This window comes from Cotesia typhae, unplaced genomic scaffold (assembly GCF_013202065.1).
Source record: "Cotesia typhae breed Kobodo isofemale line unplaced genomic scaffold, CoteBio_Ctyphae contig_44, whole genome shotgun sequence".
NCBI lineage: Eukaryota > Metazoa > Arthropoda > Insecta > Hymenoptera > Braconidae > Cotesia > Cotesia typhae.
In genome coordinates, this window is record NW_027423753.1 from 5,342,903 (window position 1) to 5,361,049 (window position 18,147).

Genomic DNA, 18,147 nt, shown 5'->3' on the forward strand with positions numbered 1-18,147 from the left:
TGACATCTAGAAATTTCAAAAAATAAAAAGTAACAATTTTTTTTAAATAAATTTATTTGTTAAATAAAATTAAAAATTGGTTAGGTGACAACTAAATTTAACGTCATTAGAAAAATGCTAGTGCGTTAAAAAATAAAGAAGCAGTTTTTATCAAAGCTTATTGAAATTCTTGTGATGATAATTGTATTTTTTAATTCTATTTTCGGTGATAAATCCATTAAAAATATTTTTCATTTTTATACTGAAGAACCGTATCAGCAATTTCATTAATTTGCACGACTATCAAGTCATATACTAATACCGAGAACTTTGAACCAAACTGTAAAAGTGATTTACTTCGTCGTTCAGTATTTATGATTGTTAATGTGTTAATAATCAGTAGTATTACTTAAAAATTGATAGAAAGACAGAAATCAACTCGAACAATATCATATCCAGATATTTCAGTTTAGAAATCAACTAAATTTAGGTAATTATTTACAAGAGGGGTCCACTTTATGGCTGCCCAATTTCAAAACACAGTAACTGACAATTTTGAGATTTTAAAAAATTTTTCTTATTAAAAAAAAAGTTGCGCGTCAAATTGATAGAAAATTTGAATTATGAGTAGAAAATACTTAAATATAATTATTAAAAAAAAATACTTGAAATTAAGATCTAAAAGTTATAAGAAATGCAGCAATACTAAAAAAAATAAGGTACAAAAATTTGGCAGTTTTTACGGCGCATTTATGTAGTAACAGAAAATATTAGAGTTTAAGATGCTTTCTTATTTTTACTAGTTTTAAATAAATTGTAAAATCAAAGGATGTATGGTTGTAAATTTAAGGATTAGACGGGTAACAGAGACTGTTCGACATGTTGTCAGCAGATGTCAAAATATTTGTAAGTTTCTTTTACTGTAGAAAATAAGAAATGTTGTAACGTGAGGTATGAGTGAGAGAGTGAAAAACTGAGAGAGAGAGAGAGTATGAAGTAATGTCCGAGATGGGGGTGAGAAGGGACCGAGAGGCCCAAGTAATTTTAAGGGGGGAGACTCATGTAAAATTTTCAAAAAATCGATTTTTTTTTTTTCGATATTCTGAAAGTATACTATGTTGAGCGTGTACTGACGAGCCGGAAAAAAAAAATCTCGAATATTTACAAAGTTATGGCTAATACAGTGGAGCGGGTCGGAGTACGTATTGTCAAGTAACGAGCCAGGTAGTCGGGGCGCTTGAAAAGGACCTTTCTATTATAATACCTAGAAATATTTATTTTGTTCAACTACCGAGAATCCCTTTTAGTATATATATATATACATACTTTTACATTCCTGCGCACGTGTAACATTAGTACACGAATAACCGTTAGTATAGAAATATATTTAGTTTAGCTGGAGATTTCTTCGTGTTCAGTCGATTTTTAAAAGCAAAAATGCCGAATTATAAAAAAGGCACACGTGGCAATATTGCACGAAATATCTCCAAAAAACGAAGTTATCAGGGTAATCAGTTCACCAATAAAGAAGGTGAAAATTTCGAAGCCAATACAAGCCACAATGAGAGTGCCAGTGGCAAAAAACTCCATACCCGTGATAGTGAAGAAATTATAACAAATCCTTTACACGGGTACAGGATAATTGAATTTTTTACGGTGTTCACAGCTTTGTCGGAAATTGTGAAGTGCTCGGTGTGTAATCAGAAGATAAAATTCAGTGAGTGTGGTTCCAGAGGTCTTGGTTTTAAAATTGTTATCACATGTCCATGTGGTAATAAAATAATCAATTCAGGTCCTTTCATTCACAACGGATTTGAAATAAACCGGAGAATAGTGTTTATCATGAGACTTTTGGGTGTTGGAAGAGAAGGAATAAATGTATTTTGTAACCTGATGGATCTATGCACTGGTTTGAGTAAAAGTTGTTACGCTAACATTGTGGAACACATTTATAATACAGTGAAATTATCATTTGAATTTCTATCGCAGACTAAGGCAGTGAAAGAAGAGATGAAAAAAAATGTTGAGCAAGGAAGAGAAAAAAATATTTTAAAAGTATCTGGAGATGGTACTTGGAAAAAACGTGGTTTCAAATCAAAGTACGGTGTTGCAACGCTCATAGGATATTATTCAGGGAAAGTTATTGATTTGAAAACAAAAAGTAGTTACTGTCAAGGCTGTGTTTACTGGAAGAACAAGACTCATACAGAAGAATTCCGTAAGTGGAGTGAGTATCATGAGGATGAGTGTCAACAAAATCACGAAGGTTCGTCAGGAAAGATGGAAGTCGATGCCATGAAAGAAATGTTCTCGACTTCAGAAGAAAAATTTGGAGTAAAATATGGTAACTACTTTTTGTTTTCAAATCAATAACTTTCCCTGAATAATATCCTATGAGCGTTGCAACACCGTACTTTGATTTGAAACCACGTTTTTTCCAAGTACCATCTCCAGATACTTTTAAAATATTTTTTCTCTTCCTTGCTCAACATTTTTTTCATCTCTTCTTTCACTGCCTTAGTCTGCGATAGAAATTCAAATGATAATTTCACTGTATTATAAATGTGTTCCACAATGTTAGCGTAACAACTTTTACTCAAACCAGTGCATAGATCCATCAGGTTACAAAATACATTTATTCCTTCTCTTCCAACACCCAAAAGTCTCATGATAAACACTATTCTCCGGTTTATTTCAAATCCGTTGTGAATGAAAGGACCTGAATTGATTATTTTATTACCACATGGACATGTGATAACAATTTTAAAACCAAGACCTCTGGAACCACACTCACTGAATTTTATCTTCTGATTACACACCGAGCACTTCACAATTTCCGACAAAGCTGTGAACACCGTAAAAATTCAATTATCCTGTACCCGTGTAAAGGATTTGTTATAATTTCTTCACTATCACGGGTATGGAGTTTTTGCCACTGGCACTCTCATTGTGGCTTGTATTGGCTTCGAAATTTTCACCTTCTTTATTGGTGAACTGATTACCCTGATAACTTCGTTTTTGGAGATATTTCGTGCAATATTGCCACGTGTGCCTTTTTTATAATTCGGCATTTTTGCTTTTAAAAATCGACTGAACACGAAGAAATCTCCAGCTAAACTAAATATATTTCTATACTAACGGTTATTCGTGTACTAATGTTACACGTGCGCAGGAATGTAAAAGTATGTATATATATATATACTAAAAGGGATTCTCGGTAGTTGAACAAAATAAATATTTCTAGGTATTATAATAGAAAGGTCCTTTTCAAGCGCCCCGACTACCTGGCTCGTTACTTGACAATACGTACTCCGACCCGCTCCACTGTATTAGCCATAACTTTGTAAATATTCGAGATTTTTTTTTTCCGGCTCGTCAGTACACGCTCAACATAGTATACTTTCAGAATATCGAAAAAAAAAATCGATTTTTTGAAAATTTTACATGAGTCTCCCCCCTTAAGATAGTAATTGATTGTCAGGCTTTTACGGCCACTATGAAAAAAGAAAAACTATGCTTAAGAGTAGCTCGATGAGCTTTATTGTTGGAAAATTTCAATTATGACATTTGCCATCGACCGGGAAAAAGTATGTTGCATGTAGATGCGCTGAGTAGAAATCCATTACCTAGTGTGCTGATGATACGTGAGAATGATGACGGGATTTTGGCGCGTGTGAGAAGTACATAAGAAAAGGATAATGATCTAAAGCAGGTATTGAATAATGAAAGTAGTGACGCAAATGAATATAAAGTGCATAATAATTTAGTTTATAAGAACATAAACAGTGAACTGGTAATTGTAGTGTAATAGTACCTAAGAGTATGCAATACCAAGTGATAAAGCGTATCCATGAAAAAAGACATTTTGGGATTCTGGAAATCGGAGAATTAATAACCATTCAGCGAACACAGTTTGGCCCTGGATTAAAATTGAAGGGTAAATTTTTGGGACCCTACCGAATAACAAAAATTTTGAGGAATGATCGTTATCTAGTTGAAAAGGTTGGAGAACATGAAGGTCCACAGAATACTTCTACTTCAGCCGATCACATGAAGTTGTGGGCAATGGAGCCTGAAGATATTAACAATGACGACAATTCAATCAACGACATTTGAGGGCAGATGTCAACGCAGGATGGCCGAATGTAGTAACGGAAAATATTAGAGTTTAAGATGCTTTCTTATTTTTACTAGTTTTAAATAGATTGTAAAATCAAAGGATGTATGGTTGTAAATTTAAGGATTAGACGGGTAACAAAGACTGTTCGACATGTTGTCAGCAGATGTCAAAATATTTGTAAGTTTCTGTTACTGTAGAAAATAAGAAATGTTGTAACGTGAGGTATGAGTGAGAGAATGAAAACTGAGAGAGAGAGAGAGAGAGAGAGAGAGAGAGAGAGAGAGAGAGAGAGAGAGAGAGAGAGAGAGAGAGAGAGAGAGAGAGAGAGAGAGAGAGAGAGAGAGAGAGAGAGAGAGAGTATGAAGTAATGTCCGAGATGGGGGTGAGAAGGGACCGAGAGGCCCAAGTAATTTTAAAAGAGGTAGTTGTAAGTTAGTCTAATACCACCCAGGCTAGTGAGCAGTTGTATATTATTTTCCCTTATCAATAAATCTATTATTATACTTTTAAAAAAATATTGTCTCGTGCTGTAATTTCTTTTAATTAATATAATCTAAAAATCTATATTCTACATTTATGATAAAAAATATCGTGAAAGAAAAGAATTAAGATTTCGATAGCTTTTTACCTTCAAAAGTTGGAAAAAATTTTAGCTCTCATGTTTTTGGATAAAATTTCTATTTGATCTTTTTTTTGATATTTTTGGTATATTTTTTTTTAAAAAGTACATAAAAAATGAACAATTAAAAAAAAAAGTTGAATATCACAATTTTCTAAAAAATTTATAAGCTTTTCTGGAAATTTTTAAAATTTTTTAAAATTATGATAATCAACTTTTTTTTTAATTATTCATTTTTTTTATGTATTTAAAAAAAATATATATTTAAAAATCTTCAAAAAAAAATTCAAATTTTGGACATATGTATGATATAATATTATATTTACGAGACATGATATCCGTCTTGGGTTCTAGGGCGAAGCCTCAGTAGGGTAGTGATCGCGGTCGTAATTTCGCAGATGTAGTGGTTTTAATCATTGATGATGATGGTGATAATTTCGATGAAATTACAAATACAATTTAAAAAAAAAACCACTATTTTTTTCATGAACTTTATTTAGATTTTTTTTAATCAATTTAATCTACTTCAACCTAATTATACTTAACAGGTCATACATTCTTACATTAAAATTAAAATATTTTATAAACATTAAATATACAATTCAGGTTATACTTGTATACATTATACAATTTTATTTATTCTAACAAATGGATTAGCAAAATAATAATAAACATCTACAGGACATACGTCTACTAATAACTATTTTAAGCTATTTACAAAGCTCTAGATTCTGCATACATTTCAATTTCATTATCATTATCAACAATATCAATAATAACTTTTGTTATTATTATTATCGAGTGAACTGAAAGTATTGTCGATTGGAAGACTGGAAATGTTAAATAAAATATCTAATGGAATGAAAATGAAGCAGTAACTAATTTCTTAACTTAAATTATCAGTTTCAGTACAACAAATCTATTTTTTAGTTTCCTTAATTTAAGCTCGTATTGTAATTGACTTTATAAAATTAACCATTTATTAAGTATAAATATAATTTTGAACCCGTAATTAAAGTAGTTTTGTAATTGTTGAACTGTTTTGAGTTTATATCCCAAGTCTTAGATCATGGAGACAATTTTTTTAGTCATCAATATTTTAGGCTCTTTTTAAAAGTCTTCGAGTAATTTCACTTGTACCTGTCACCCTAAAAATCAGAATGTTACAAATATCAAATATTATTGATAATAGAAAATAAAACTTAAAGTTTTACTAAAGAAAATTAATATATTTACTCACACAACATCTATTTGATCATCATCACTTCCAATATCATCATCAGTTTTAAAAAGCCGATTTGCTGGTTGAAATTTGTAACCAATCATCACAAATATTATAAAAGTTGCCATTTCTTTAAACAATTCTTCCAACCATTTGTATCTAAATGGTATTGTAACCTATTTTTTTTTTTTTTATTCAAATTTCTGAGTAAATAAATTTTTTAAAATGATCACATGAAATTACGAGAGAAAATACCTTTAGAAATTTCAAAGAATTGAATTTTTTTTATTTTCCGAAAATGTAATACCTTGAGAGTATACGGGCAAATGGAATAATTGAAATATTTGATATTTAAGGAGTTATTACACGTAATTGAAAAGTATGGGATCTAATTCTTTATCGTAATGTGTCGGACTCGCTTTTGACGCCGCGCGCGGAACTTAAAAATGTCGCGCGGAAATCCATTTTCAGCGTTAAATTAAAATTATAAATAATGGAGATAGAGTTCCGGGAGCTAAAAATTTTTTATTAGAAATTTCCTCCTTTTTCAGAATCTTTTTTTAAAATTTCTTAAATGTTAACAGTTTATGAAATATTGGCAAAAAACGAAAAGCCCCCTTTTTTTTTTCATCTTAAATTGTTTAGAACTTTTGCAATTTTTTATATGCTAATACACGCTTTTGGCACATTTTTCTAGGCGTCATTCCGGATCCAATGAGCTATCACACATAATTTTAAGAGCAGTATCTCTATTTACGACCATTTTCAACTTGTCAACTAGGTCGTTTGACACGCTGTTACAAAAATTAGTATAACTCGAAAAATATTCGGAATTTTCATATCAAACTCTAGATACATATTTTTGAATGTATAATTTGATAAGAAATTTTTTTTTTTTTTTTTTTTTAATTTTACAGTGGTTATGAATATCCCCTTTATTGAGATGTATTAATTTTTGATTTTATACTTTTTTATCATTTTAAATATTTTTCTTTTCCATGTGTGCAAATGTCAGAAATAGTAAGCATTTTTATTTTTTTATTTTAAATCAATAGGCAAAGAGTAACAAGTACAGAAAAAAATTTTTCTGAGCAGTTTTATAAAAAAAAAAAAAGTTATCTTTCTGATTTTCAAAGTTAAAAAAAAAAAAACCTTTTTTAAAGTTTCAATGTCTATAAACAAGACGAAAAATTCTTAAATTAAATGTAATTGACTTGCACCAAGAAAAATTTCTCAGTTAAAGAATTTTTTTACTCAAATCAAGACGTTGAAGCTCTTCAAAATTATTTTCTTGGTTCAAGAATTTTTTTTTGTGTGTACAAAAAACTTAAGAAAAATAACTAATTTTTGAGATGTCTAAAGAAATTTCCCTCCTAAAATGAATCAAAATAATAATAGTAATATTACCTTCAGAAAATATATCACAATCCGAGGAAAATAAATGTTACAAACGATCATGATGTAAAAGTGTCGGAATAAATTAAGCTTCTGGTGATTAACGACAGTTATACCGCGAATATTCGCGGACTCTTTTAAATGTTTAATACTCCAAACCACAGGCAATAAAATAACTCCATAACAAAGTGAATCCACAAGAGTAAATACATCTCGCCATGTTTTGTATTCAACCTCTCCATCATCGCTTTCTTCTATAATTATTTCTGCCAAGCTCATCAGTACCTAGAATGAAAATTTAAATGCAGCACGTACTTAGAAGCTTATTTATATTTAATTGCTTGGGAAAAAAAAAAAAAAAAAAAATAATTACTTGAAGATATATAAAAATTCTGAATAGTTTTTCATCTTTTTCAGCGAGAATGCGCTTTATAAAATCCCAATCCGTTCCGATCAGAACGATTGATACAAATAAACATATTACTGATTCGTTTAGCAAATGAGATGAGTAATGAATCGCCCAGGTCGCTACGTATTTGTTTTTTGTCTTTACAAAGAGATTATTGATTCCATGAAACAGTAGAGAGAATGATTTTAGAAATAGCAAAATTGCTATTAAATAGTGCGCGTTCACTACTCGGTACCTAAAAGTTTAATAAATTTATTACTCTTAGTTTTAATCATCAAATTTATGAATAGATAATTTAATTTATCTTGCCTGCTTTTTTTCAGCACCAAAATCCAGAAGCACCCAGAGAAAAAGAAGACCGAGGCCATCATAAAGTAAAGAGCAGGTAGCGATATGTCGCTGGCACTTGAAAAGTTTTTATTACTTTTGTCCATAATAACTAACTAACGATCAATCATTTTTGCAGTAATTTTGAATGTTGTGGAAATAATAGTTATAAAGTCCGTCCTCATCTCCATTCATAACATTCATTTCAAAGTTTTTTGCCCTTAAGCATTACTCTCTGTTAATTGTTTCCACAGTTGCGTTAATCTTGACATTGTAGAATAGTGGTTCATTTTTTTTCTCAACATTAGTTGTAGTATCTACAAACGATTTTTTATTTTTATTATACCTGTATGAAATAAAATAGGGGAAATTAAATTATCCACTTGTTGGCTTTTAACATAAATTTTCACTTCAGCTCCTGCAATTTATCAGCATTAAGGGATTGTAGGTGGCCGTAGAAGGCCAAGGAAGCGGTATTTTCTCAAAAGACTTTCAATGATTATTATAAAAATTTATATACATAATTTTAACTTTATTGATAATTTAAAAAAAAATGGCTACTCAAAAGACAATTTTGATTTTTTATGAATTATTTATAAAAATATCAAATAATTTTAATTTCTCGGCTTCAGCCTCATAGAAGTCCAACACGCTCCGTGATAACTTTACAAATATAAGTATAACTTTAAAAATATTTCTCTGACTGACATTAAATTTTTTGTGCGTATACTTAAATATGTATACATTATAAGAATTAAATTAAAAAAAAAAATTACAACAATATCTATCTGGGGCATTCCATGCCAAATCGACTATTTTTCACCCCGACTTTTTTCGTTTTTTCGACTTTTTTTTGCATGTAGTTTTGGAAAAAAAATTACGAAAAAATTATCCAATGCTTCTTTTAATTTTTGATCTAACTTTATTGAAAAATAATAAAATCTTATCAATGATTTAATTTTTTATTTTTTCCATTATTTTTTTTTCGGATTTTGAAGTTTTCTAAATCTGCTGAAAAATTTTCATAGTGGAATAACGAAAAATAAACATTTAAAAAAAAATTTCTTTTTCATTTCTAAAAAAATAGAAAGAAAAAAATGGCACTCTGAAAATTTCAGGAAATTAGCAGAAGATACTGAAGTTTTTTATAAAATAAAAAAAATGTCAATCATTCCGAAATTTTCGAAGAAAACGTTGAATATGAATCCGAATTATCATTTTTATTTTTTTTTCTAAAAAGTAAATTTAAAAACAAAAATTTCAAAAAAAAAAAAAAAAACATCCCAATAAGTTAATTTTCAAAAAAGTTATGGTTATTTAATAAAAAAAAAAAACTGTTATTTTTTACATAACTCGTAACTTTTTTTTGGTTGGGTAAAAAAATTTGAAAAAATTCTGAAAATTTTTTTTTTTAATTTCTATTTCTAATTTTTTAAAATTCAAATTTCAAATCTATTTTCCAAAATAAAAATTTTGAATGTAATACCAAATTATAAAATTAAAATTTTGAATGTCATACCAAATTACAAATTTAAAACTTTTTTAAACCATAGATACAGATAGTATTGACAAGCAGAATATCTCTTCATAACAATTTCAACAATTTTAATTACTCATAAAAATAACTACTAAGTAATAACTTTAATAATATTGACATATATTACCCTACAAGTTCTCTCAACTTTAACCTTGACGTTAGAACTGACGAATATTTACACGAAAGTAAATTGAAAATGCTGTCAAAGTATGTGATCTATCATCATTCTAAAAATTTGAATAGACATAATTAATGAATGAGTAAACAAGTCAACAAAAAATAATCCATAAAAAAGTGAATTCAAAATACTAACCCCTATGCTGAGCTTCATATATTTTTTAAAAACACCACTGATATTTATAAACAATCGAGATGAATTGATCAGTAACAATTAAATGTTTACCAAATATTTACGTGGAAAGTTTTTAAAATTTGATAGAATATTTATCGGTGTAAATTTAATTTACCATTTATAGGATAGGGTTGTAGACTGAACTTATTTAGGGTGTGTACAAAATGGGAGGGTTTCAATGGCGGGAATATAAATTACCCTGAACTCTGGCTTATATATATCGTGAGAGCTTTCAAGAAAAAAATTTATCTTTTAAAGCGCTGTTAGTATTTATTTTTTTAGTAATTAAAATAATAAAGCGATATTTTTTATAGACGAGTTTTTATTAAATCTTGTCTTTCAATAAATTTAATTTTTTATACCTAATTATTTAAATAATATAATAATCACAAAAAATCTTTACATTATAGTATTTTATAAACATTAAATAAATAATGATTATATTTTTATATATAAGATAGTTTATCTTAAATCCTAATTAAAGGAATAGCAAATAAATTACAAATATTGACAGAAAATTATACATCTAAATAAAAATAATCTTGTAAAGCTATTCACAAAGATCTAAAAATTTTATTTTGAGTCTTAATTTCATTTTAATAATAATAATCTTAACAATAACAACAAATATAATTACTATTGTTGTTGTTATTATTATAATTTTTATTATCACAAGAAATAAAAGTATTGTCAATTGGAAAACTGGAAATATTAAACTAAATATCTAATGGAATAAATTAAGCATAACTATTTTTGTAACTTAAGTTATATCAGTATCAGTACAATAAAGCTAGGATTTTTTTTTTTGAAATTTTTCACTTTGTAAGCTCGTATTGAAATTGATTTATAAAATTAACAATTCAAGTATAAATGGATTCTCAAATTTTTAATTAAAATAGTTTTGTAGGAAATTGGTTAAAAATTTGAGTTTTGCTGAAGACTTTTGCTACATAGACACTTGTTTATCATTTTTTTTTTTTTTTTTTTTTATAGTACTGCAGCCAAAGGCGATTACAAAATATAATTTATTATTAAATTAATTAATTAATCGTAGTCATAAGAAGCTTCACGTTTATTAATCAGACTTTCGCATTCTTCTTCATTGACAACGATTTGAGTTGTTTGTGGTCGTATTAACTTTTTGGCTTTAGACACTTTTCCAAGACCCTGAGCAAATCCACTCGCGCCAGACACACTAGAAAAAAGACTATGATAGTAACATTAAATTGAGTAAAGCAATTCGGATAGTAACGTGAGTTAGAAATAATTGAATTTTAAATATCGGTAAATTATAACAACTGTCACAATTCTAAACGTAGTAAATCCCAATTTTTTGATTACTTTTTTTTTTTTTTTAACTTTTACATCTTTTCTGTATAAGCTGATTTTTTTTTTAAATCAATTTAGAGTGAGCTTTTTTTTTTTTTTTTATTTAGAAAATTTTAAAAAACTAAGAAATTTCAGTTACTGAATTTTGAATTGAAAAGCTGATAACTATACGGAAAAAAATTATGTAGAAAAATTAAACGGCCATTTTTTTCTTCTATTTACAAAAAATAACTGTCAAATTTATATGTATAAATATGTAGAAATTACGTTGTTAAATGATGTTATAATTTATAAAACAAAATTGTTCAATCTACATAAATAACCCTGTAAAAATAGTAGATCCGAGGAGAAAAAAATTTAGGGTAGAAGTACTGGTTTTGGCCATCTTAGGACCATTTTTTGATCACTTGATATTTTAGTGAATTTGTAAAAAATTCAACTATTGAAGTAGAATTTTTATAGAATTTATGAATTAGTACATTTATATGAATTAAATTCATAAAGTCTTGCGCTAATAAAAATATTTATACGATAATTTGAAAATAAAGTGGCTAAAAAAGGTACACTAGCACCAAACGGCACTTCTACCCTATATAAGGTAAGAGACCCAGTTATTTACACTGGCCTAGTTATCGACAATTGCAACTTTATTTTAATTAAAAAAAAAAAAAAATACCAGCTCCTATAAATTAATAAATATAATTTATAAATTATTAAATTATTTTAATTGGAGTAAAATTGTTGAATATAAACTTAATAACCCTTAGCACTCTGGCTGATACTACTGCATACTCTGAGTATCTGACATATTTACATCACCAAGAATTCAACATTGTAAGCCTATCATATTCATCTCTAAGAATGTGTAACTATCTTTGGTTTTATTTTTTACTTTCCTTTACCTTCTAGTCAAAACATTGAAAACATTGATTAATTAATTAATTTAAGGGAATAATTAGCATTTAAGAATTAAGCTTTGGTTTATATAGAGTCATTAAATATTATATGAAATTGTTTATACTCTGTAACTATCTTCAACTCTGTATCAATTGAATAACCCTGTTATTAGCGCTCTGGGCTGTTGGATTTTAATAAAAGAAATAAATAAATAAATAAACAACTAGGCCGGTGTCAGTCACTGGGTTTTTTACCTTAATTATATAAATGTTTATATAAAATTATATAAGAGTTTGGTCATATATAATTTTATATATTGATAAGTATATAATTTTTTATAACGAATTTTTCCAATGTAAAATTTACAAACTTTCTAATGCTAAACTTACAACTTTGTCCTTGAAAATGAAAATTTTTTTTTCTCATCCTAAATTTAACATTTTTCCCAAATAAAATTTTCTATTTTTTTTCATGTAAAATTCAAATTTCCAGGTAAACAGTTTTTTTTTTAAATATTAAATTATGTTTATAAAATTGTAAATTTGACAGTTATGTTTTGACAGAAGAAAAACTCTAAACAGATTTTTCTGTAAGTTCTACATGATTTTTTTCCATGTATCAAAGACAAAAGTACGATTTTTTTTTACAAACAATAATTTTACAAAGAAAATTAGAACTAGCGATTTAAAAACTTACACAACATCCATTTCATCATCATCACCACCAGCAAGGTCATCATTTACTGTAAAATACGGATTCGCTGACGCTGGTCGGAATTTGTAACCAGTCAGTACGAAGAATATATAAGTTGCCATTTCTCTGAACATTTCGTCTAACCATTCATATTGAAATGGTACTGTCATCTGAAATAAAAAATGTCAAGTCAAATATTATCTTTCACGTGGAAATTTTGATTAAAGTAATTTAAAAAACAAAAACAAAAATACCTTGAGTAGATACATAATTATTCGGGTAAAGTAAATATAACAGACGATCATAATATAGAAGTGTCTAAAAAGCTTGAGTTTTTGTAGATTGATGGCTGCTTTGCCGTCTGTATTCGCGGATTCCTGCAAATGTCTGATGCTCCAGACCACGGGGAACAATATCGCACCGCAACAAAGCAAGTCTACGAGTATAAATACATCACGCCATGTTTTATGTTCTACATCTCCTTCTTCACTTTCTTCAATTATAATCTCTGCTACGTTAGCTAACACCTATTGAGTTAAATTAAATTTTCAGCCTTTAGATTTTATTTTGGAAATAATAAATGTGGTTTTAGTCAAAAAAAGTTACCTGAAGAGGTATAACAATCATAAAAAGTTTTTTGTCTTTATCAGCGAGGATATGTTTTATAAAGTCCCATCCAGTTCCAATGAGAACGATAGTTATAAATAATACTGCTCCTTTTAATAAATGAGTTATGTAATAAAGTATTGCCCAGGCTGCGACATGTTCTCCTTTCGTTTCTATAAAGTGATAATTTATTCCGTGAAACAGCAGCGAGAAAGATTTTAGGAACACCAAAACTGCCATCAAGTAGTGAATTTTGAACACTGGGTTTCTGAAATATTAATGTTATTTTAGTTCAACGTAATTTATTTAACTTTGCAATTTTTACTGATTACTGACTTTTTTTGTATAAAAATATAATAGAACATTTTATAAAAAATCTGCTCGATACAAAATTTGGTAAATATTTACAAGTGAGGTCAACGATTTTAATTTAGATTTTTTTGAACGAAATTTCTATTTGATTTTATTGATATATTTTTTTTTTCGAAAACTCTAAAAAAAAAAATGAAAAATTTAAGAAAAAAAAAGTTGATTATCACAATTAAAAAAAATTTTCAAAATTTATAAATTCTTTAGAAAATTGTGATTATCAAATTTTTTTTAATTGTTCATTTTTTTATTTACTTTTCAAAAAAATATATCAAAAACATCAGAAAAAGATAAAACAGAAATTTTATCCAAAAATGTGAGCTAAAATTTTTTCCAACTTTTGAAGGCAAAAAAGCTATCGAAATCTTTATTTTTTAATTACGAACGCGGCATAACAACAAGCAGAATTATAAAAAAAATTTTTAATTCGAATTATTCGCCTAATTATAGCCCAAAATGAGGTTGACCTCACTTGTAAATAATTCTCAAAATTTTTAAGGGTCACTGTTGAAAATTTTTCAAAATTCCTCAGGATAATTAAAATTGTTATTTTTTATAAAATTTACATTATTGGTACTGTCTTCGAATTAACAAACATTTGTCCGAAATTTTTAATGTAAAAAAATTTTAAACGACTTTTGAGAATAAAAATTTTCAAAATTTATAAAATTTTTAATCTAAAAAATAAAACATAAAATTTTAAATAGAATTGATTTCTGAAAAGAACTCTCAAAATTAATATGTTTTAATTAGAGACTTGAAAAAAAAGTCGGTTTTTTTTGCACGACTCTGCTAATTATTTTGTCGTAGTTATTTTACGTGACTAATTAGTTTCGACATTTTAAACAGCGTCAAATGTCAAAATACTATTGAGTACTAATCGTAGTAATTACTTAAGGTATATATAGACAATTAACGTCCGTACAATTTTATTTATTTTGTAATCATAATTTAAATGAAGCATAAAGTTTTTATTAAATAAAATAATAATAAAAAAAAGTCTTACTTGCTTTTCTTCAATATCAAAACCCAGAAGCATCCCGAGAAGAAGAATAGTAATGCCATCATGAAATAAAGAGCAGGTAGCGGCATTTCACCAGCGCTCAAAAAGTTACCATTATTAATCTCAGTGATATGCATAGTAAAATTAACTACCGATCTGTCGTCATTGTAATTTCGACAGTTGTGGAAATAAAAGTTATAAAGTCCTTCCTCATCTTCATTCATAACATACATTGCGAAGCTAGTGTTGATGTACTTTTCTCCGTCAATCGTCTCCACAGTCATGTTGAGTTTAACATCAGAGCACGGAGATTTAGCTTCATTCTTTTCTCCAACATTAGTATCTATAATTAACAAAAAAAAAATTATAATTCACGTCATAAATAATATCTGATTAAAATAAACTCAGACAAGAATCTAAATAATTTTACTGAATTACTCGCCCACCTGTTGGCTTTATTTGTGACATTTAACATATTACTTGTGACAATCTATTTATAAATCTGCACTATTTAAATAAAATTCAGTGTAATGTACACACTACATTGTGTAAATATAGATTTAAATCCCCCTTTATTGTTAATATTTCTGTCAACGAGTACAATGCTCTAATGTCTTGTTGGTATTTATGATTATAATAAACACCGGTAGTTAGATATTTATTCAAGATATATGTGCTTTCAAAATGTTAAATTATCACAATGGTTTTTATTTTTATTAAACCACAACAGAAATTGTTGGATCAGATCCAAATTTATTACCTAACAACTATTTTTGATATTTAAATGCACTGTTACGTGCATTTATTTAAAAATTATGAATGAACTAATACAAGGCTCAATTTAATAACAGACACGATGAATTACTTCTAAAAGTTTTTTTTTTTTTTTTTTTTTTTTTTTTTTTCATTAATAAAAAATGTAATTCAATAAATAATAAATGCGCGCTTAAATAATTTTGAACGTATTAAAGAAAAAAAAAATGATATATTTACCAAGTGTGTCCCGCTTCCTTCGAGGAAACAATTTAGTATCACTGAACCCAGATATTGATCCCCGTTTTTTTCTAAAGCTCGGCAATTGATTAATATCATTATAAATATGCAGTGACTTAACATTTGAGCTACAGGTTGTTTTTAATCTGCAGAAGAAAAACTTATTAGTACCAGCTTGCAAATAAATGTTTGAGTGATAAGTAACAAAATGAATAAACTATTTTTACTGTAAAGTTTTTAAATCCATAATAAAATAAATCACAGCACTTTCATCCTTTGAGTCGAAATCTGTGTGAGAATTTATTGGTCCTTGTAATAAACATTTATCTTGGTGACTATCTAAATATGGATTAACAGTATCACTTTTTGTTCTATCTAAACTAAATCCATACTAAATAAAAAAATAAATAAATAAATTAGTTTTTTCATATGAATAATTTTTAGTAAATTTTTAGATGCTCGGCTCCAAGTATTTTCAGGTTTTTTCTTCAAGTTTTCATTGAGACTATAAGTGACAATATTTAAAAAAATTTTAATAAATAAAATTACTAGTTATTTAGTAATTTTTGTATGAAAAAATATGATACTGAAATTATTTTTAAGAATTCATACTTGTCTGTTAATGTTAATATGATTAAAAAAATTTACATTTTACACGTAACAAAAAATTTACTTGGTAAATAGACAGATGAATTATTGAATATTTGTTAGCATCCACGGAAAAAACAAGATGACACTGGATATCATCTCAGATTGTACTCAGTGATATCCGTGGTGAAAAAAATTTCAGATAGTAGCTAAAAAAATCCAGATTATACTGGGTGATATCTGGATTATACTCATTGTAATTTGGATTATACCCATTGCAATCTGGATTATACTCATTACAATCTGGATTATACTCATTGCAATCTGGATTATACTCATTGTAATCTGGATTATACCAGTTTCTATCTGAATTTTTTTTCACTCAGTATAATCTGGGATGATATCCAGTGTCATCTTGTTTTTTCCGTGTGTATAATAAAATTATCAATGGTTCAACACTAAAGTTATAAAAAAACTGATAAGTTGTATTCGATTTTTTTTTATACGCAGTAACATTACATATAGGAAAAAAATTACTTTATTAAATAACTAAAAATAGATGGAGCCTTACATATAAAAAATTACCTTCTTAGTAATATTATATTTTAATACTAAAAATAGACTTATTATTATAAATAAATTGCGGAGAAAAAAAAAAGCTTGAAAGCTTGAATGAAATCTCTAAGTTCAAATTTAAATATTTTTTAGCATTTTATTTCTAAAAAATTACTATAAAAAAATTAGGTCTATTTTCCGTATTAATTATTAAAAAAAAAAAAAAATGATTAATCAATGTTTATGAATTTTCTTACAACATCAGTATCCTTAAATGGTTTAACCTTGAAATTTGTTAGATTAACAGTAAGACTTCCACGTTGATAAAAGCCAAACGTCGTTAGCGCAATATATCGCCTGGCATCATTCTATCAATTTAAATAAAATTTATTATTAATGTAAAATCAATTTATTAGAATTTATTAAATACAATACTAACCCGTATAACAAGTTTGTGAATTCTTCCAGAAACAACACCCAGTAACAATAACAGCCAATAAATTAACACCGACATTATTTATAATTATAATTATTTACTCACAGTACTTTAATTTTTAGTTGTCAATTAAACATATTACACTCATTAGTAATAATAAGGATAAAAAATTTAGTGGATTAATTATTTAATCGAACGCAGACAATTGTGATTAAGGATTCATGATTCATAGTACTAAACAGCAGAAATAACAACAAAGTCTGGACGATGATGTATTAAAGTAACTGATATTTATAGATTGATAAATTGTTATTATTATTATTATTATTTGTACAAAGATTAATGAATGATGGAAATAGGAAGACTGAAGAGTGATATAAATTTTAAGGAATAAGGTTTCGGAACAGTCACAGATAACGGAAAACAATTTTACCGATTTGGTTCTCTTTTTATCTGACAGATGACAGGTCTGAATAGATCCTACATTTGTCAATAAAAATAAATAAAATAACAAACTCAATGAAATAATAATTTAGAGTTTATTACATAATTTTCTTTTTTAAATTATTAATCGTATATTTCATTTAACAATTTAACTATTTATTAAAGTAAATACGGACTTAATTTATTTGGATGATTTGTTGTATTTTTCCATGTCAATTTCTTGCCACCATCTGAAAAAATTAATATATTTATAAGAATATTGTTGTTGATTATT

At 27.3% G+C, this 18,147-nt stretch overlaps 2 protein-coding genes across 3 annotated transcripts; both read right to left on the reverse strand.

Annotated features, from left to right (window-relative positions):
* Positions 1-5,110: 5,110 nt before the first annotated feature.
* On the reverse strand, positions 5,111-10,091 carry LOC141528668 (protein GPR107-like). Its single transcript, XM_074244829.1, has 7 exons — positions 9,922-10,091; positions 9,736-9,835; positions 8,054-8,388; positions 7,709-7,979; positions 7,348-7,620; positions 5,959-6,116; positions 5,111-5,866 (listed from the first exon to the last, which is right to left on the reverse strand). Exons 3-7 carry the CDS (start codon positions 8,176-8,178, stop codon positions 5,818-5,820), a joined length of 876 nt encoding a protein of 291 aa, XP_074100930.1. The 5' UTR covers positions 8,179-8,388; positions 9,736-9,835; positions 9,922-10,091; the 3' UTR covers positions 5,111-5,817.
* Positions 10,092-10,829: 738 nt separating this feature from the next.
* LOC141528792 (protein GPR107-like) lies at positions 10,830-17,707 on the reverse strand. Of its 2 annotated transcripts, none has more exons than XM_074245020.1 (9): positions 17,433-17,707; positions 17,251-17,361; positions 16,078-16,241; positions 15,851-15,996; positions 14,861-15,200; positions 13,486-13,753; positions 13,134-13,406; positions 12,883-13,049; positions 10,830-11,155 (listed from the first exon to the last, which is right to left on the reverse strand). In XM_074245020.1, exons 1-9 carry the CDS (start codon positions 17,505-17,507, stop codon positions 11,005-11,007), a joined length of 1,695 nt encoding a protein of 564 aa, XP_074101121.1. In that variant the 5' UTR covers positions 17,508-17,707; the 3' UTR covers positions 10,830-11,004. The 2 variants fall into 2 exon arrangements, with proteins under 2 accessions (XP_074101121.1, XP_074101120.1); XM_074245019.1 differs by having other exon boundaries at positions 10,830-11,167.
* Between the last annotated feature and the right edge of the window lie 440 nt (positions 17,708-18,147).

Bases quoted from the DNA above. Each gene is read 5' to 3' on its own strand.
- LOC141528668 (XM_074244829.1), bottom strand. From the start codon at position 8,178: ATGGACAAAAGTAATAAAAACTTTTCAAGTGCCAGCGACATATCGCTA. The intron at 7,621-7,708 runs GTAATTATTTTT...TTTTCATTCTAG, and splicing joins GAATTTTTATATATCTTCAA to GTACTGATGAGCTTGGCAGA. The intron at 6,117-7,347 runs GTAATATTACTA...AAAAAAAAATAG, and splicing joins TTGTGATATATTTTCTGAAG to GTTACAATACCATTTAGATA.
- LOC141528792 (XM_074245019.1), bottom strand. From the start codon at position 17,507: ATGTCGGTGTTAATTTATTGGCTGTTATTGTTACTGGGTGTTGTTTCT. The intron at 16,242-17,250 runs GTAAGAAAATTC...TTTTTTATTTAG, and splicing joins CATTTAAGGATACTGATGTT to TATGGATTTAGTTTAGATAG. The intron at 13,754-14,860 runs GTAAGACTTTTT...TTAATATTTCAG, and splicing joins TTGATATTGAAGAAAAGCAA to AAACCCAGTGTTCAAAATTC.